Raw genomic sequence first — 20,499 nt, forward strand, 5'->3', positions numbered from 1 at the left:
TCGTCCGCCAAATCCAACCGTCGATCACCTAATCAAACATGACCTTAACTTAGCCAATAACTCAAAGACAAAATCAAACGACAATCCAACGGTCGGATCGAAATTAAATGATGATCCAACGGTCGGATCGAAATCAAATGATGATCCAACGGTCGGATCCTCACAGATCGCCTTTAGGATCATCCTCCAAAAATCATTACGAAGATCCAACGGTCGGATCTTCCTGAATCGTCCTTACTAACATCTCCGCTAATTTATACGAAAATCCAACGGACGGATTCTCACGAATCGCCTCCCTAATCACTGTTTAGCAATTATACGAAGATCCAACGGTCGGATCTTCGCCCATGACCACACAAAGCCTCTGGGGCAGTCATACGATCATCATATCAAAATTATAGGTTCATCTGACGGTCCTAATTCCACAGATCATAAATCTAACGATCGAAATCGATCGAAATCTCAAAATTCATAACTAATTCATACGATAACCGAAAAATGCGTATAATACGCCAAAATGATCGTATCGAAACATAGAATCATAAAATGGACAGAAACTAAATTTTTGACCTCCGGAGGTGGCCGGAAAGGGCCGCCGGAGTTAGGGACAGAGCCACCGCCGACCACCACAATTGGTATCGGGGCTGTGCTTGTCCCCTTCGTTTTCTCATTCTGGACACTTTTCATAACTAGCACAAGACCAAAAATGACAGGAAGGGATCGAAATGTACCAAAAACCAGTCGGTGGCCGGAATTTTTCCAGAAACCGGCGAGCTCCAAAATCGACGTGAAAATTACAACCTCACGCCTCGATCCCTTCTGGAGAATTGTTCAGAACTTCCTTATGAACTCAACAAGCCAAGAATCACAAGAAACGATCGTGTATAGCTCGAGATATCTTGATCCGAAGGTTGGTTGTTCGATCCGCACGGGTCGAGCTCCGACGAACGTGAAAACGTTCGATCCAGTTCCGATCCTTCTTGGTGCTTGTATAGGAAGATGAGGCGAGCTCAATGAGCCAAGAATCAAGTGAAATGGTGCTCTGTAGCTCGAGATATCGAGTTTGGAACGAAAACGAGCTAAACCGGACTCGGGGTCGCCGCCGTCGCTGCCGGCCGTGCCGCCGCGCAAGGTTACCTCCGGTAGCTGCGCAAGGTCGAGGCGAAGCCGTGGAAGGTGGTCTGAGGTTGTTTGGTGGTCTGTGGTGGACGGTGCAGCACGATGAACAAAGCTCTGTTTTGTTTCTTCGACTGTGACGAGAGGAAACGAGAGAGAGAACGAGAGAGAAATAGAGAGGAAAGGAATTAAGTTTCTGCTGTCGGTCGATCGAGTGTCGGCAACAATTCATAGTGCTCTAATCGACAATCATCATGAAAGGTAAAGAATGAAATGATCATGTTCCTTGCTTTTGATTAATTATAAAAAATCCGGTTATTACATGAGTCCCTAAAGTGGTAAAAATAGTTGATGTATGAGAAATGTTAACATACCATAGCTTTACCCTAACAAGTTAACAACAATAATATATTTCTGATAAGATGTTTCATTAAGAAACTATGCACAGGGTAGCAAAACTAGTTTCAGATGTAACAACCATTTGATTTGTTTGTATTAGTACAGTTTGCAAAATTTGATCGAAATTCATCCTTCCACACACAAGTTATTAGTAAATCAACTGACCGGCCAATAATATCAGATTTTAAAAAATGGCTTGTGTCCATGACCATTTCAGAAAACAACTCAAAAATCTAACTAAAACTTTGTTAAGATCGAACACTTCCATGTATAGAGCATAAACGACTTGGATCATATATAGGAATTTACATAACATTATCCTAGAATATATGTATGTGCATGAGTATGTCTGAATAAAGTATATAGCCCAGTTTGATTTGTAAAAGGTATATCCTTCCATGGAGTTGGTGACCTTTGACAAATCTATAACCCATACCTTATGGTACTGTTTTGGAAATCAGAGACAAGGGCCACATAACCGATTTTAGGCTAATTAACAAGCAACTCCTCCTGCATGCATTATTGTGTAGATTCTGCTGCAATCTTTTATTTCTTCTTTGGAATACAGAGCAATATATTGTTTAGTGGAATAGAATAGATGAAAATATAGAGATGCCCTATTATGTAGCTAGGAGAGAATAGGTGTTTTGGAGTCGTAGAGAAAGAAGAGATCGACCAGAGCATGAGCAGGGTGTCTCATTTGGATTACAAATTAAGGTTTCTCTGTCAGTTACTGTCCCTAGCTAGGCATATGCATCATATATGGGTTTAGGATTTCATTCATTGGGTTGCTGCTTCATTTTATAAGCAGGGATTGTTAATTCAGAAGAATTAGCTGGAGATACTGTGCCAGCAAATTGGTTAATAGTCAAACCCAGCGAGGAAAATAGATTAGCAGTTTGCACGTACGTGCAGAGAGGCTCCTCGCTCACTGTAAGTAACACCCCAGCAAGCACGAGACCAGACCAGCGCCAGCCAGCAGTGGCAGATCTAAAATTTCGTATTGAAATTAAATGATGGTAATTTCTGTATTGATGATTCAACATGGATGAGAAACCGACTACATATAGTGGAAGACAAGAAACATGTAGCATAAAGTCCTCCTTAAAACAAGGACCCCTAAAGTGCTCCTTAAAACATGGAACTCCTAAAACTAGGAAGAGAAAGGCAAAAAACAACCCGTAGGCCCTATAATTCAGCATCTTCTAATATTTCGGCTATGTCAGAAGTAATTCATCAAACAACCTCAGTCTCTTTCAGCGGCTTCACTCATTTGTATCAGGTTGCAAAGCTCTGATGTTCAATCAAAGAAAAAACTTACCACAATTTGTAGCACATATTCGTTTATTTCTTTTTCGTGACGTTGATAATTCTTTTGTTGTACATATTACCAGAATTAATTTTGTGCATTTTATTCGGCTATAGCTATCATTGAAAATTCTAATAACTTCTGACATGAATTTGCAGGCTACGTTGTCTTTCACTAGCTAGAATAATAATAGCACTCTCCAAAATCAAGCATGTGTGAAGAAAACAGAAGGAAAAAAAAAAAAGAATGCACCAGCCGGGAATCGAACCCGGGTCTGTACCGTGGCAGGGTACTATTCTACCACTAGACCACTGGTGCTTATTGATGTAGTATTTAAGATTTTTCTTATTAGTAAAGGCACTATGTTTTTTTTAATAGTCGAGATCACACAATTTCTGAAAGTCTTGTTATTAATCCGTGCGGCGATCATGTTAAAACGTTTCCTCCTTTCATATTGAGATTTAACTCCAATCAATCAGCGTTGCCAGTATTTGAATCCGCCGAATATGAAAATTTTACATCTGGAGACTCTTACCAACTCGTGGCAGGTAAAACTGTAAAACTAAATTAAACCCCATCTAAGCTAAGAAGCTAACAGCCTCAAAACTCAGAAAATCCAGACCTGGGCCTTAAACCCCAATTCCCTTCCATTCAGTTTGTTCAAGATTTCTCAGTCACATTGAAGGCTTGAACTGAATCTTCCTTTCAAAAATGTCAATCCTCCACACCTCTCTCACACACCAACACCAATCCCTCTCCTTCTCCAAATCCCTAACCTCCCCAACCCCTCTCTTCCTCTCCCTCTCCCTCTCCCTTAAACCCTTAACCCCAAAGCCCACATTCATCCGAATGGGCGGCGGGCCCAGAACCTTCCCCGGCGGCGTATCCAAGTGGCAGTGGAAGCGCATGCAGGCCAAGAAAGCCAAGCAGCTCCTCAAGGCCCGCCTCTGCCGCGAGCGCCAAATCTACGAGATGCGAAAGCGGGCCGAGCTCAAGGCCGCCGTGTCGGAGCTCGAGCGCCCCTGGGAGGCCGTCGAGAAGCCTCCCAATTTGTTCTCCGTCAGCGCCGATGAGCAGGTTAAGGTCTTGGCCGATAGGTTCCAGAGGCCGGGAGGGTTTGACCTTTGGACCGAGAGGGATGGGCCGGAGCTGTTTCGGGCCATGGAGGACCTGCCGTCGGCGAGGTTTTTCCCGAAGGGGGTTGTGCATAGTGTGAGGCCGTATAGGAGGATTGGGGCTGAGGAGGAAGATGAGGGTTTTGGAGGAGTCAAGAGGTTGGTTGAATTGGGTGCAGAGAAGGGTTTGAATTCGAAAAGTTCTAGGATGTATAATGGTAAACTGAGGAGGAAGGGGAAGGGGAATAGGGGAAATGCTCAAGCTTCAAGTGATGTTGATAGGAAACAGAGAGGACAGAGTTCTGTAATGCGCAGTGGCGAAAATGGGAATTATAGGAGAAATGGTGGATTGAAGTTGAATGGTTTGGAGGATGATAGGAGGTCTTCGAGTGGGTATAATTCGAGAGAAGGTGGTGTTGATAGGAGACAGAGAGGACAGGGTCGCATAATCCGCAGTGGGGAAAATACGTGTGATAGAAGAAAAGGTGCATTGAAATCGAAAGGTTCAGAGTCTGAAGTTTTCGATATGAGGTTGCGACAAGATGGGAGTTATGAATTTCAATAGTTCAGTGGCGAGACATGAAGTGTATGATCCTCTTAGAACTAGGATAATGGCATGCTCAATGAACAATGAACAATGCCAAGTGGATGATCCTGAGAACTCAGAATGACAATGAAGAGCCAAGCTTAGTAATGCTCAGCTCAGAACAATTAGCCACATGACTCAGGAAAAGGTCAGGCAAAGAGCTATCATTCTCCCAAATTGTATGTAAATATTTATATTTTGTAGTTATTATATGCTGAAATAGTTGAATGAAAAATATTATTCCAATCAAAGTATATCTAACAATAATTTTATGGACTAATTGATGATTCTGTGATATATATACATCTGTCGCATGAATATTGTAGCATGTTCTGCGTGTGCTACATTTGAGTACTGATATGCAAAACACTTGACTTCAAACCCCAAAGCAAAACCGGACACTTATTCCAGAATCACTCTATCCTATAGGACACCACAGTAGAGATTAAAGATGATGTTTAATATGTACTTCATGAGTTGATGTGGGTACTCCATTCACATACTTGGCAAATCCACCAACCGCACACATGCACACGCATATACTTACCAACTATAGAAGCTAAATGAGCAGCTTACTTAAAACTGCAGTTCAAATGTCAGATTTTAAGAAAAATTAACCATTTTGCTGTGCTGTTTAGAAAAGCAAAATTAGTAACAATTTAAGTATGAGGTTTGATAAACCACAGATGCAATAGATGTTAGCAGTTCCTTTTCTTGCTTTTTATTGAATCTGTAGCAAGCATACATCTTCACCATAGATTGAAACATTTACACACACACACACACACACAAAGTGAAAGGGAAGAAGTGTATACCAAAATGGAGTATAACCCTGAACCAGTCAATTTCAATCCACCATTTAGCTAAATAGAGTATCACTTTTGCAGTTGCTATCCATTTCTTAAGTAGCTAAAGTTAGTGCAAGAGCAAAAGTGAAGTGCCAGAACTAGTCCCCTAAACTAAACCTAAACTCACTTGTATCTTACACAATGAATTTCTAATCAGAGAAGATAGATTATGTTTAACATGTACTTTAAGGGTTGGTGTGATACTCCATTTACATACTTGGCAAATGTATTAACCACACACCCACACGCGTATACTTAAACTCACTGTGCAGCTTAATTGTAACTACAGTTCAAATGTTAGATTTTTAGAATATTAAACCTTTGATGTGCTCATGAGGAAAAAAGTTAAAAGCTCGAGTGGATAACGATTGATGAGCCATAGAATTTGTAGATATTAGCAGGGAATTCCTTCTTTTCATGGTCTGAAGCAACCCAGCTTGGATCATTTACATTACCAAAAAAAAATTAAAATAAAAAATCTGCATCAGTTCAACCAAAATGAAAATGTTATTTGTTGGTATGCAATTCATGGTATTGCACACTAAGGTGTTTCAATAAGCACTGACACCTTGATGATCTTACTGTAAAGTATTCTTTTTGAGCTGCATTGCTGGAAAGTAGTGATTTTATGCGCACCTGTTCACTTCAGTCGGGGGCAGGAAAAGATTTCAGGTGGATTTTAATAGGCGTCTCATGCTTTAGGGCCATCTCATTTCCTTTTGACTAATGTTGTTTGCTTACCGACTGACTTTGAGAAATGTAGTGGATAAATGTTGATTTGATCAATTACTTTAGATGATAGAGCCATTTTGGACTTGATTATCTGCAGGGAGCTGATGTTGGTTCTTTAGTGGAACTGAGTTGGTCCTGGTGGGTAGTACAGGTAGGTATTTCATAAATGATGTAGAAATTGCTGACTCACTCTTTTTCTCCATTTGCTGAAACACTTTGCATATTAGCCACCTTATGACTGGATTTATTTGATGTCACATGTGATATATATGGTAGTTGACTAAAGTATTTGTCCTTTTTTAGCCAAATAGATCTGTATGTAAATGTAGTTGTATAGATGCATAGATCCTGTTCTTGGCTGAACCGCACACCTCATACTTCAATTATTAGGAAGACCATCCTTATCCATCTTGATCTCTACATTCTGCATCTGTTGCAAGGCCTATTTTTGTGGAATTTTAGGCTTTTCTCCACTCTAAATATGATGCTTTCTTATCTCTTCTGAAGATTTGAGATCTTTTTTATCATCCAGGCCCCCAATCATGTCCAGAAGCACTATAAGCTCTTTAGGACAGTCCCACTATTAGTCTATTTGACCGTGAAAGTTTGTAAAGTCTATCACCTCCACACAATTGTAAATTGTAAAGCACAATATTAGGTTTAGTGGGGTGTTGCAGTCATTCTTCATACCACTCATTGATTTGATTTTAGTGGATTCTATCTTTAGTTCTGAATTTTCTCTAATGAATTGAGGCTAGCTCGCTGACTTGTGATGTGTAGTTTGTACTTTAGTAGATAAGACATTGATTTGACTGAGATTAAGTACTGATTACGTGTGCTCTTGTCCTTTGACCACAACTTTCCACCAGACATTTTGTTCGGATGAATTCCAAACGAAATTGACATGTTCATGTAGGATATATTGAAATGCTTGTTTTACTATAGGAATATGAGCATAGCCCCATTGATTGATGATTGTTTAGGGCTTTTTTCCAGCATTTCCCATATGTTTGGTATCAGATTATAATAATACATGAAATGGTATCGCACATCAGATAGTGTGGATTGGATGGTCAGGTTTTTCGGTTTTAAAAATTCCCAACTAAGATGGTTCTGTAAATTTCACGTCAGTGTTGGATAGTTGGTGCTGTTGGAAGTTTAATGAGGATTAAGAAGTGAGAAAAGGTGTGAAAAAGTTCTTGTTATCGACACGCCATTTGTGTATCGAAACATTATGCTTGAAGCATTCCCAGAAATTTGAAGTGGAAGGCGATTATGACCGATTGACCAATTGCTTTACCATTCTACAGGCGCGTTTAGATTAAACGATACTAAATTTGGGTGATTATAGCGAAATGCAGAAAGAAGCATTCACATATCTTATAGTAATGGCCTGCTAAAATATGCCGATGGTGCTACTGATATTTTTAGCTTTGTCCGTTTTCATTGTGCCTCAACTAAACTATACTTTTGGTTTTAGCTTAGATGCTCTTAGGTTTCAATTGTTTTATGACATTCCCCCTCACAGTTGCAGATGTTTACTAATTTTCGCCTTTTGGGGGGTGCAAGTGGTAGAATACATGGCAAAGTGGGGGTGCCAAAAATCCAACATCATCACTTTAATTTGTACATTATAATCATTGGTGGACTTGAGTTGGAGAAAAAATTTGTACATTATAATCATTGGTGGACTTGAGTTGGAGAAAAAAGTATGTGGAGAAGACCTCGAGTTAAAGTAGATGTGGATCACGGCAAGGTAGCAAGTTGAAAGACGATAATACAGCTTCAACTGAAGTCGGAAATACTTGACGATATGAGGAAAACTGGAAAGCGGTGACAGTAAAGCACCTGATAATCCTACTTGTACTCGAAGACTCGTCTCTATCATTCTTCAGGCCACCAAATGTGAACGTGTAAATGTGCTAAAGTCATAAAGCACCTGATAATCCATGTAAAATGTGTGGTACAGTTCACAGAGGGAGCATATTTACCTGTACATCAGTTGGGAAAAGAACAGGGAACCTCACAAACAAATCTAACAATAAGTTTCAAGACATTATAGTGCATATGATTCATGTGCTAACATTTTGATTTTGTAAGGACCATCGAATATTCGAATATATCCCTGGAAAGTTTACACATTACTTAATTCCTCAAGTCCCTTTAGCAGAAACATGTAAAACAAGCACAAACAATGACGGTATCTTAAAACAACGGCTCCGACTAAATGATGTTCATCTCTTCGTTGAAATATTTTCGGCTGAATGAATGTCTGATGGAGAATAGTGGAGGGTAACATGCATGATAAAGGCCTTATACGAAGGCAGCTAAATGAGCCAAATTCTCAGAAGCCTCAAATTTACACACTTTTTTTGGTAACGTACATGAAAGGTCCAGGAGGAATATATTTTTAGGGTTCATCTCAAGCTCCGGAAATCTCAAATACTGCCCCACTGACAAATTGAGCAATGTTCATTTGACAGCTGCGGAAAAAAAGAAATTAAAGATATGGAGTACAGAAACAAATAAAGAAACACATGGTGCATTGAATTTTTTTTATTTTTTTTTTATCAAATAATTGTATTCATACGGAGGAAATTACAATCGGTATGAATACTACGATCAAGGTCACTAATGGACCACTTATATCAAGGTCAAATCAAAAGGCTTGAACACCACTTCCAAATAGAGCTACTAGATCTCCGGTAAACCATGAGGCAAGGAAAATGGTCATACCGACCAAGGAGACTCAAAATCCGATGAAGTGCCAACATCGTTGGTAGGGAAGTGTCGGCATACCAACTGGGTAGTGGCTCTGAACCTATGAAGGAATAACAAATGCTCGAGTCAACTCTGCCTCCTGAGTAGTGAATACTCGTGATAAATGCAGGTGAACAACATCATCACTCGATATGGTGCGTTGAACTTGAAACAAAGTAGTACTTACCATCATGAAAGTTCTTAATGCAAGTAATTGTCTCCCACTAATCTGCACAAAGATAAATATTACTATATAGCATTGCTGCAACCACCACAGGTGGTCGAGTTGGTAAGAGCCTCCAGGTGTGGGGGTTGTTCGAATCCCGCCGACGCGTATTGGAGTTAAATCCCCAATATATTCTTGGTGGTCAGGGGGGAGGAAGCGTTCTAACAAGATCCCCCGAGCACAGATTAGTCTCTGGGCCTAGGAAGCCTTTGAAGACACCGTGTGATTGCCAAATCAAAAAAAAAAAAAAACATTGATGCATTGGTTTGTGCCAAAATGAACCTACATATTAAAACTAGACATTCATCATATAAACTAGGTTTATTGTTTAATTCTGGTGTGTAAAACAATAATGAAATGGAAGCTGGCCACCATTTGAGTTTTGAATTAATCCCATCTGATTACTAGAATAATGTACTAGTTGCCGTTGACTTCAACCACAAACGAATTAAATCGCTTTACTTAATCACATTGTGGTTTGAGTCTGATTAAAGATTTAATGATTGTTTGAATGCTAAACATCGACCACTCCTTTCAAATCAGTAGAACGTGGGAAGGCAAGTTTCACACCACAATTTCATTAGTCAGTACTTCAACCACACCTCCAGTTTCTTTTTATTACATTTCATGAGTGAGAAAAAATGTGATTAATTATTAGTTTTTTTTTTTTGAAAGAAAATTCCGAGCTTTTATTAATCAATTATGATGATTACAATTGTACATAATGGCATCCAATATTAACTCTGGAGCTTGAGCGAACCACTCAAAAAAAACCTTCATTTTCAAAGGCATGACTAGCTAATCTATGAACAACACAATTTGCAGAACGAGGAGCATGAACAAAAGATATATCCTGAAACACCCTTGCACCTACTTTGATATGATTAACTATTAGTGTGACATGTTTTGCATATGATATACTAATTCGATGATCTCCCAAATCTTTCATAAAGTAATCTTCTTCTTTACTTTTATTTTTCCAAAGAGATGAATTCATTTTATGAAAGTAGGTTAAGACTTCCAAGCGCAAATAGTAGCCTAGTTAAAACCTTACACAAGGAAACTAAGAGGAGGAAACTAAAATGGGAAAGGGTGTCCTTCGCTCACAATCTCCATTACAATTCAGGAAAATCAGCAGTAACCGGTTCTGGGCTTCTGGCAGCCAACCAGAAAAGTAATTAAGTAGTTGAGATATCTTTAGTATAGAATGATGTTTCCATTAATTCCACATATACACATAAGATATATCTTTCTGATCTGGATAAGAAGGCTTAGTTATGTAGATGGACTCTTATACCAATTGGACAGATTAGAAAAACTCGCATATTTCTGTTAACCAATTACTGGAGCATTTCCAGAAATAAATTGACTCTTGCAGTCTTGCTGTATCACAAATAGTATGTCGAAATCAATAAATTCTTTCATTGACAATAATGTTAACCTAACTGAGAAGATTATGAGATGCTAGTTAATTGTGTGATGAATATTGATGGTCAAATTTATTATGTGATGAATATTTAAAGCTAGAAAATTCGAATTCATAACTTCGTTCAATCATACATTATTTAGTACAAACTCACTATTTAAGTAGATGTGGTTTAGCTTAATCCGGAAATGCTACCCCTTCTACACAGTACATACAACCGATGGGAGCATTTCACTTTCACAAAAAAGATTCTTACTGGATAGTCACTACTTGATACTTACATCAGGTACAATGAAGGGGCCAAATTAAATTGAGTTCATGCATTATGCTTGAGACTTTTCCAAAGTTGTGATGTGAAGAGGTTCAAAGTCACGCAGCAATATATCGATGACCACATGTCATTTCTCCCTCAAGGTGGCATAAGCTATCTATCCACCTATATGATCGATCAATATTGAATCGTATTGCCACGAATATTTATGTTCAGCAATACATGCATGCGGGTCTTAATTACTACTAAATATGTTATACTATTTTAATCTTATTCTCATCCACATATAGTTACATGCTCGAATTTAATCTATTTCCTCACTGATGCATATTCAACTCTTTTTGGTTATCCACATATCAGTTTTCAGAATTTTGTTTCATAAGTAATACAAATCATATTAGACCTACTTCTGACAAATAAAAAATAAATTTCCAGGCTCTCTTAGTTCAAATGAGCTCAGAGATGTACCAGTAAAAACTGTGCGGTAAGGTCAGGGCGAGCCTTGAAAAATTCAAGAATTTAAGATGAAATAATGCATAGTGCTCCAAACCTTCTAGTACATTGAAAAACTCAATCGTAGAATATCCAAATTCACAAGATATATTAAACACTAAATCATGTATGAATAAACTTTAAAGTTCAATGTTAATTAAGAAAGAAGAGAAAAAAATTGAAGAAGTCGTTTGATTTCAACCATCACACTACGAGTAGGCATGTGTGCTGCTTTGTTGGGTAAGTTTAAGTATATATGCAAAGGGTAAAGCTATGATATGTTAACATTTCTCATACATCAACTATTTTTACCCCTTTAAGAACTCATGTTACCACTTTGAGAACTAATATTACTATTTTGAGGACTCATATGGTAAACTAAGAAAATTTACCACTTTAAGGACTCATGTTACCACTTTGAGGACTAATATTACTATTTTGAGGACTCATGTGGTAACTAAGAAAATTTACCACTTTAAGGACTCATGTTACTACTTTAAGGACTAATATTACTATTTTGAGGACTCATTTTACCACTTTTAAGGCAATTGTATGCATGTCATACGTTAACACATTGTAGAATTTTCCATATGCAAATACGGAAATACCAGAGTACTGTTCATACAGTCTCTATGGCCAAAACATGTCCTTAAATTTAATATCAATAATTGCGATTAAAAAAAAATGAATTTTAAGTGTTTTAATTTTAATTATAGAAATTAAATCTAAGAGTGAATGACTACAAAATTTTTGATCACCAAATGACCGTGTAATCATCTCCTATCAAAGACCATTACCCAATTCTTTTTTGTTTTCTTTTAACAATTAGATTGCTAATACCATTATCCTTGATCCCTGGATGGCTTGTACGTAAGAGACAAATTAAGATACTTAGCTACAATAACTTATTAAGCTGTTATCACGATTAGAAAATTCAATGAATGGGGATTGAAATCCAGCAACTCCTCTATTTGTTTTAAAAGGTGTAATCACGAGGCTAATTCCAATTGGTTCATTAATAGGGTATATTTAGACTAGTTAAATAATGGAAAGTGGTCCATTAACCCTTCTCTTGTCATGATTTCAGCTTTCTGATGAAATCCATTAGATTTGAATAATGGCTTGATTAAATTAACAATGTGGATCAATATTTATAGTCGATCCCCCTAAACTTATCCTGTGCTTACCCTAGCTAGTCGTAGCCCATATAATGTGGAAATGACCTCATCATGACGTTATATTCAGAATGGGTTACAAACCATGTTTTCAGAATGGGTTACCTCATATGCATGTATGTTAGAACTTAGAAACCATCTTAATCTAAAACCATTTTACCCTCTTCAAAAATGACCAATTTGGACAATAATTTTTAGAAAAGTACAATAGTGAAATAGGGAAAAGCCTGACATGATTTCAATAAAGTTTATAATTGATATTCCCAATTTCACTTCATCAAAAGTTTGGAACAAGTGAACAAGACAGACTAGTGCAATTTCTGTAACATTATCCTATTCCGATAACTAGATTTTTATTCTTCTTCTTCTAAGTGCAGCTCTAATTGATCCAGCCAGGGTTTATTATATTTTTAGGGCTATTATATTTTAATGTTTATTTAATCTCCTACATACTATTCTTATTTTTAACATATTACAACAAACTGTTCCAAAATTTTAACAATTTGTATCTCCATGACTCCTAGAGTTTGGCTTTCCGAAACCAATAGACATGAAATTTGTACTCACAAAAAATAACATGAGTACATTTTGAGTCGTTGTAGACTCTAAAAGAAAAGATATTATAGATGACTAAAGTAACTTTGATTTCACAATCTAAATAATAAAATTATATATTAGATTTTATCACAATTATAATTATTGAAATGGGCATCCCCAACAAGAACTAACTAACCTTACTCTTAAAATTAGTATAGATAACAAGTGATAATAAGAACAAAAAAAAACTTGAATGCTATCTGTCAACAATTTTTTGGTCGGTAAATAAATGAAGTTTTGTAATTAGTAAGCAACATATGCGGTATGCTAAAAGACCACTTTTTTGACTATGGAACTTTGGTCCCATAATTCATGTAGATGCCATTCCTATATATGGGACTAATAAACGTAGCGATCAAGTCCTAGTTGGAATGGATTGGAATATTGGATGAACATTTTTCTCTTTCAAAATTTGGATCGCTAAATTTTTTTTTTTTTTCCTTTCTTTCACAGTATTGTTCGTAGAGGCTGACACTTCTCTAGATCTCGGCCCTACCTTGGAAGGTTTCAACAGCGAATCTGAAAAAAGTGACCTGCAAATTTGAACATCCTCGAATATATCCTCTCTATATAAAGACCACCGAAGTAAAAGCTTTTCTCACCTCCAAGTCTCCAACCCACTTCTCTGATATATTCTGTCTTACAGGAAAATCACTAGCTGGCAAAGCTTTTCTCACCCTGCAATATCCGTCCACTTTTGTGATCAATATTCTCTCTCACTAGCATTGCTTCCGAGTGATCGATCGAAAATGGAAGAGAGAAAGGGATCAGCAAAATCGAACAAGGTGGCAGCTGAAAATCAGGAGAAATGGGTTTATGATTCTTCTGTGGATCATAAAGGAAATGTTCCTCTCCGAGCTTCAACTGGTGTTTGGAAAGCCTCTCTCTTTATTGTTGGTAAGGACTAAGGAGTAAAAACAATCTGGTTATGTCCTCGTGCTCCTTTTGGTTGCTGAGAAAGCTAGCTAAATAATTTCATGCTGCTCTTCTTGAGCCTATATAGTCATGCAGTTGAAGCATACATATTATTGGAGGGTGGAGTTGTTCATTATGTTCATGCAGCATTCATTTCCTCATCAACTATACCTCGTGGATTAGATGAACTCTAACTATATGCATGCAAGCTCTTATCATCTTTCTCAGTATGTATGCATGAGATTGATATATATATATATATAGTTCTAAATAGTACATATCATGGGGAAAGAATCAGTGGCTCCTTTGTAAGCAGGTTCACATGGGAGGGTCCTCTCCAGCACTAATTAGCATATGAGATGTTGCTTTATGTCGATCAATGCTATATTCTGGCCACCCCAAACCCCATTAACAGAACCAACAAAGCTCACTCTACCTAGTGCTATATATTGTTCATGCTCACTATAATATGTGTGTGTGTGTGTTTATGTTGGATAATATTCATTGTTCTTAGGACTGTGGATCCAATACTTGTAAAATGATAACATAATATGTAAAATTATTTGAATAAAGTTAAGTGCCCCACCTCCATTTTAGGTGGATAAGAGGCATTTACTGTTGTATATATATCAAACGGAAGAAAGAATGCTTGGGTCAACTAAAGGGACTTGAGCTGTGTTTTTATTTTCTTCTTTTCTGGAAACCATGCATGTATGAAATTTGGTGGGGGAAGCAGATCAGACAGGACGATTGTTGAAGGGCCATGATTTAGACCAAGCGAGCTAGGTCATATAATTGATTCCTAATTTTGTAATGGCTAGTTCTGTGACATCAGTTTTCATAGTTGTACTTTACGGTATGCGATTCCGAAGTAATTTTAATCGTTGCAGTACAAAACATGATAGTGATCGATCATATATTATGTACAACTATCACAGGTAAAGCACAATTAATATGCACTATCTTTCTTCATTACCAGCTGTGTTTCATTGGTTGGATTTATGCAGCCGAAAAGATTGAATGACATGCCCACCTGGTTTTGCCTTTTAAATTATATAGTACTGATCTTCAACAGTTTTTAACTTTAACTGATCTTTGATCTTATAATTTGTGCAGCAATTGAGTTCAGTGAGAGGCTGAGTTACTTTGGAATAGCAACCAGTTTAATTATTTACCTGACCAAAGTAATTCATGAAGACCTCAAGAGTGCAGCAAAGAGTGTCAACTATTGGTCTGGTGTTACCACATTGATTCCATTCTTTGGAGGCTTCATAGCTGATGCTTATTTGGGTCGCTTCTCAACTGTTCTGGTCTCATCCATCATTTACCTTCTGGTAATAACTAAATTCATTTTCCATTTTAAGACAAATGAACATGCATCTAGGGCATTACTTATTTCACGAAGAGAATTAAAATCTCAAGCTGGGCAATTTATGGAATTATATGTGCGAACTTTATACAAAGCGTCTTTCTAGTGTTCCGCACTATTCACTTCATATACAATTGTTTCTATAAAGAACAAAACGAGATAAGAATTTGAAGTTATCAACTTGAGCTCAAACAAATATGTTAACACTTGTAAGGATTAAATAAATACTAGAATATCATTATTATGATCGGTTATTGATCTCTTATGAAATACAGGGTTTGATTCTTCTATCCATGTCCTGGTTTGTACCAACCCTAAAGCCTTGTGACACACATCCATGTCTTGAACCAAGAAAAATCCATGAAGTGGTGTTCTTCCTAGCCATATACATGATCTCCATAGGAACTGGAGGCCATAAACCCTCTTTGGAGAGCTTTGGAGCTGACCAATTTGATGATGATCACACTGAAGAAAGAAAGCAAAAGATGTCCTACTTCAATTGGTGGAACTTTGGGCTTTGCTGTGGTCTTTTGTTTGGGGTGACTGTGGTTGTCTATGTACAAGACCATGTAAGTTGGGGTGCCGCAGATATAGTTCTCATGGCAGTCATGGGTACCTCGCTGGTTATCTTCATTGTTGGGAGGCCGTTTTACCGCTATCGAAGACCTACAGGGAGCCCCCTGACACCAATGCTGCAGGTTCTTGTAGCAGCCATTGCGAAGAGAAAGCTGCCATATCCTTCTGATCCTGCTCAATTGTATGAAATTTCCCAGTCGGAGAAGGTCCGTGGGAGGCTTTTGTGCCACACCAACAAGCTCAAGTAAGTGAAATGTCTTTCTTACAAGGTTGTTCCCCCTAAATCACAACCTATTACTTATCTCAGCTATAAGATACTCTAAAAAATCTGAATATTGAACTTTTATCAAACATTTTTGTTGTACGGATAAATTACTTAGTAAGCATCTTTTCATATAAGTTAAGCTGTGTCAAATTGACTGTAAATAAAAAATGATTTTTTACAGCCTAATAACCATCGTCTGGTTTTAAAGATGAATGGTTTTTTTTTTTTAATCAAGGCAGAAGCCAATATATTGATCATAAACCAGAATAACCATTACATACCCTCCTGCTACCAATTAGGGAATTTAGGGGTAGGCAAGAAGTTGTGCTAGTACCCATAGTGGTACGTAGAAACTAGAGCACTCATTTGACATTAAAGATGAATGGCTGTATTGAATACCAATAGTGTTTTAATATAAATGTAAGTGAAAGCTGATTTTAAGAAAGTTTTTTGTAACTTCTAAATTGGGTCTTATTTTACATTGAATCCGCAACTCTAATTCGATTCATAGAAATAATAGCTTGACACATTATTTTCATATTATTCGGTTAGAGAACTTTTTTTTTTATATATATATAACGAGAGTAGTTTGATTATTAACTTTCTCTAATGTTATGTGAATTAGATTTCTTGACAAGGCAGCCATCATAAGCACAGAAAATTCAGCTGAGAAGCAAAATCCTTGGACTCTTGCAACAGTGACAAAGGTCGAGGAGATGAAACTAGTCCTCAACATTATCCCCATTTGGCTAGCCACCCTACCATTTGGAATGTGTGTAGCACAAGCCTCTACATTCTTCATCAAACAAGGTGTCTCCATGAACCGAAGCATCGCCAACGGTTTCGAGATCCCCCCTGCCTCAATCTACTCTCTCGCAGCCATCGGAATGATCATATCCGTCACGGTCTACGAGAAAATCCTAGTCCCCGTCATGCGAAGAACAACTGGAAACGAGAGGGGAATCAACATCCTCCAGAGAATCGGAATTGGAATGCTCTTCTTAATCGGCACAATGGTAGCAGCTGCCTTGGTGGAGAAGAAAAGACTAGGGATTGTTGAGAAAGACCCTTTAAAGAGCTCACATTCCATGAGTGTGTTCTGGTTAGCACCCCAGTTTGTGATAATTGGATTTGGAGATGGGTTTACTCTTGTAGGTCTGCAGGAGTATTTCTACGACCAAGTCCCGGACTCCATGAGGAGCTTGGGAATTGCGTTTTACCTTGGTGTAATTGGAGCTGGAAATTTTCTCAGTAGCCTCTTGATCACGGCCATTGATCACATCACAGAGAAAAGGGGGAAGAGTTGGTTTGGTAAGGATTTGAATAGTAGTCGTTTGGACAAGTTTTACTGGCTATTGGCTTGTATGGCTGCAGCAAATTTGTGTGTTTATGTGTTTTTGGCTCGGCGTTACTCTTACAAGAATGTGCAGAAGGTAGCTGTGGTCGACTGCTATGAAGGTGAACAGGAAAAGGGAGGTTCATTGGCATAATTAGCTATAAACTTATAATGTAGGGATGATATATGTAATGTGTCTAAAGAATAATGCAACTGTTCAATTTGAGTTAAGAAGAATCCAATTTCTTAATGAATGCAATATAATGCACCTTACTGACCTATAACAGTTTCAAATATCGAAATCGTTATACAATCTAAACTTCTTCTTGATATTTTATTTTTTTCAACTCTTTTTACATAAATAAATTTTATATAGATCTCATAAATACCATTACATGATCAATTATATCGAGTTGGTTGATTCTAAAGTCATTTACCTTGATTTTAGTTTTAGTTTATATAACACAGTTATACTCCTATGGGACTTCCCAAATTGACTATAGTCCGATAGTGATCCCATTTTCTTTTGCTTTGTCTTCTTACTATTTCATGAAGGGTCCGATACCAAGTTGTTAATTAGGTAAATTCTAAAGCGACAACATCATCATACAACAAGTCCATAAATAATGTATAGCATTAGAGTGACAAAATTTGATGTCTTCTGATTGAATATAGAACTCGATGCTCTCTCTACGAGAGCAACAAATGAATTTGAAAGCACTATGAAAAGTGTTCTTCCCCACTTAATCTTTGAATTCTATATTGATTAAACCCAGTCAAGAATAAATCGACCAAAACAAATTTTGAGGCTCGAATTGGGTCTATTTCCTCGTTCTCTCTTTCAAAAGCTACATTCTATGATAAAGCCTACGTTCTGTTTAGACTTGATGTCTTGATCGTTGCTACTTAGACATGAAATGAGTGCAACAAACGCACAAAACAATTATCATCTATCACCACCATTTCAATTTCATATTCCATATCCACAAATTCTTTTCTAAATTTTCAAAGAAATTAGTGAATATATATATCTACAAATTCCTCATGACACCAAATGTATCCAACGAGCGACACTTGGCACGCCTTGATTGACCGCAAAAGCCATGTAATAGCCCGGCGGAGCCACCATTCCATTCGGTGGCGCCACACAACTAATTCTGTATCGGGCGCCGCCGTCTGGGACTGAAGGCGTAACGGCCAATTTGACCAGACGTTGACCCTGCGAAAACGAATGCGTGGCAAAAGGTGCGCTACCCAAATTAACCTCCACAATTCCCACCACAGATAGAGGCACCGACACCAGCACCTCAAAACGCTCGCCGTAACGTACCGTTTCCGGAACTCCCTCGATCACGGGTCGGAGATTGGCCCGGTCCGGACCCAAATACTCGGGCGAAAACGCTTCGATTCGCAACTCGGTGGGAAATTCAGCCTTGAATTTGTAGAAGTAATGCGGATTACTTCCCGCAATCAACACCCGCCCGTCCGGTAACAAGTTCGCGGTGGAGTGGTACAATCTCGGCACTGTTCCCGGGTTCAACGTCATGAACCGCAACCCGACTGGCTGCTCGGGTCGGTAAAGAAGCGGGTACAAACACGGGTTTGAAGCCATTTCAAACCCCTGGGTCCCAGCTTGAGCTCCGTTGATCACCAAAACCTCGCCGGTAGGAAGCATGACCATGTCCCCCATGATCCGCCCGAACGGCATGTCCTCCATTTCCCAAACCGGGTCGGGCGAAGTCGCCACGATCCGGCCGCAGCTGCCGTGCGCGGGAGTGTCGGTGCTCTTCTGGATAAACGCGCCGTACTGGGCCCCACCGCAGACGACGATGACGGCGGTGGAGTAGTCACCTTCGAGTGCCAGCATTGCGGACGACCCGGCTGAGGGGTAGTTACGCGGCCCGCCATCCAACGGTGGATATTCTCTGGCGACTTTGTCGGTCTGGTGATCGTACAGCACCGCCTTGTTGTTGGCGAAGATGAAGAGGTGGCCGTCAGGGAGGAGATGCAGGTAAGGGTACAAGTTGTCCATCTGAGTATCCTTCACATCAGCGAGAAACTTCAGCTCGACGGCGCCGTTTCGCGGCGGGTAATACTCCACCGTGTTGGCGGCACTGCCTCCGACTATAATCACCGACCCGTCGGGGAGAATCTGGTTGGTGGCGTACCACCTGCCGTCGGTCAACTCCACGTCATCAAGCTCGAACCAGTCGCACGACCCGGCGGCCTCGCACGGTTCGAACTTGCGGATTTTTCTGTGGCCGTCAAGGTCGCCGCCGGTTTGGAGCAGAGTGCCGTCCGGGAGGAACTGGCCGGACGAGCACCACGTGTCGGTGAGGATCATGAGGGGGCGGATTTGGTTGGTCTGGGGGTCGAATTGGACGGAGTGAGCGTAGCAGTCGTGCTTCAGAAAGGTGTCGCTGGGGTCGTTACGGCAGTGGCCCCTGCGGAGCATTTTGCGGGAGGGGCCGATGTTGGTGCGGTCGAGGAGGACGACGGTGTTGAAGCGGGTGACGGCGGTGTGCATGGAGGCGATGCCGGCGTTGGCGACGAGGAGCTCCCACGTACCGGGGAGGTTGGCACGTGTAAAGATAGCTGCACAGTTGAGCAGAGCAAGTGCGAATATGGAGAATGCAAGGCAAGCCATGGTGGAGGACAGTGAGAAAGTGAGAGAGAGTGTTAGCTAATAGCTAGTTACTGTGGGAGAGTGAGTGAGGTCGAAGCTTCTACTTAAAGCAATTGAAGAAGGGATGGATCATTTACTAAAGGAAGCAGGTCCAAACGTACTCCAGAAGAAGACGAGTTAACAAGGTCCGTTAATGCGATCATTTTGATCTGGGTAACTCCTACAAATGGACAATTGTAACTGTAGGAAAACGCGGGTCCTCCGAAACTTATTATTATTAGTTTTGTAGTTCCGTGCGGTATTATTGTAACTTCGGAATCATTTTTGTTTTTTATGACAACTTCGAAATAGTTATTCACG

General features: G+C 39.2%; 3 protein-coding genes and 1 non-coding gene across 5 annotated transcripts; 2 read left to right on the top strand and 2 right to left on the bottom strand.

The window, feature by feature from the left end:
* Nucleotides 1-3,071: 3,071 nt before the first annotated feature.
* TRNAG-GCC (transfer RNA glycine (anticodon GCC)) lies at nt 3,072-3,142 on the bottom strand. Its single transcript has one exon. It is a non-coding gene; the product is annotated as a tRNA-Gly (tRNA).
* Nucleotides 3,143-3,419: 277 nt separating this feature from the next.
* LOC133721155 (uncharacterized) lies at nt 3,420-4,776 on the top strand. The gene has a single exon (XM_062147687.1). It carries the CDS (start codon nt 3,536-3,538, stop codon nt 4,502-4,504), a length of 969 nt encoding a protein of 322 aa, XP_062003671.1. The 5' UTR covers nt 3,420-3,535; the 3' UTR covers nt 4,505-4,776.
* An 8,869-nt stretch (nt 4,777-13,645) lies between these two features.
* LOC133721831 (protein NRT1/ PTR FAMILY 5.6-like) lies at nt 13,646-17,797 on the top strand. 2 transcript variants are annotated; one of them, XM_062148571.1, is made up of 4 exons: nt 13,646-13,949; nt 15,084-15,301; nt 15,612-16,156; nt 16,803-17,797. In XM_062148571.1, the coding sequence occupies exons 1-4, from the start codon at nt 13,802-13,804 to the stop codon at nt 17,665-17,667; spliced, it is 1,776 nt and encodes a 591-aa protein (XP_062004555.1). In that variant the 5' UTR covers nt 13,646-13,801; the 3' UTR covers nt 17,668-17,797. The 2 variants fall into 2 exon arrangements, with proteins under 2 accessions (XP_062004555.1, XP_062004556.1); XM_062148572.1 differs by lacking the exon at nt 13,646-13,949 and adding an exon at nt 13,970-14,905.
* A 667-nt stretch (nt 17,798-18,464) lies between these two features.
* LOC133722121 (aldehyde oxidase GLOX) lies at nt 18,465-20,372 on the bottom strand. Its single transcript, XM_062148937.1, has one exon. The coding sequence runs from the start codon at nt 20,158-20,160 to the stop codon at nt 18,556-18,558; it is 1,605 nt and encodes a 534-aa protein (XP_062004921.1). The 5' UTR covers nt 20,161-20,372; the 3' UTR covers nt 18,465-18,555.
* Nucleotides 20,373-20,499: the final 127 nt, after the last annotated feature.

Source organism: Rosa rugosa, chromosome 7 (assembly GCF_958449725.1).
Source record: "Rosa rugosa chromosome 7, drRosRugo1.1, whole genome shotgun sequence".
Lineage (NCBI taxonomy): Eukaryota > Viridiplantae > Streptophyta > Magnoliopsida > Rosales > Rosaceae > Rosa > Rosa rugosa.

Coding starts and splice junctions, on each gene's coding strand:
- LOC133721155 (XM_062147687.1), top strand. CDS start 3,536: ATGTCAATCCTCCACACCTCTCTCACACACCAACACCAATCCCTCTCC.
- LOC133721831 (XM_062148571.1), top strand. CDS start 13,802: ATGGAAGAGAGAAAGGGATCAGCAAAATCGAACAAGGTGGCAGCTGAA. Junction 13,950..15,083: donor AGCCTCTCTCTTTATTGTTG/GTAAGGACTAAG, acceptor TAATTTGTGCAG/CAATTGAGTTCAGTGAGAGG. Junction 15,302..15,611: donor CATCCATCATTTACCTTCTG/GTAATAACTAAA, acceptor TATGAAATACAG/GGTTTGATTCTTCTATCCAT.
- LOC133722121 (XM_062148937.1), bottom strand. CDS start 20,160: ATGGCTTGCCTTGCATTCTCCATATTCGCACTTGCTCTGCTCAACTGT.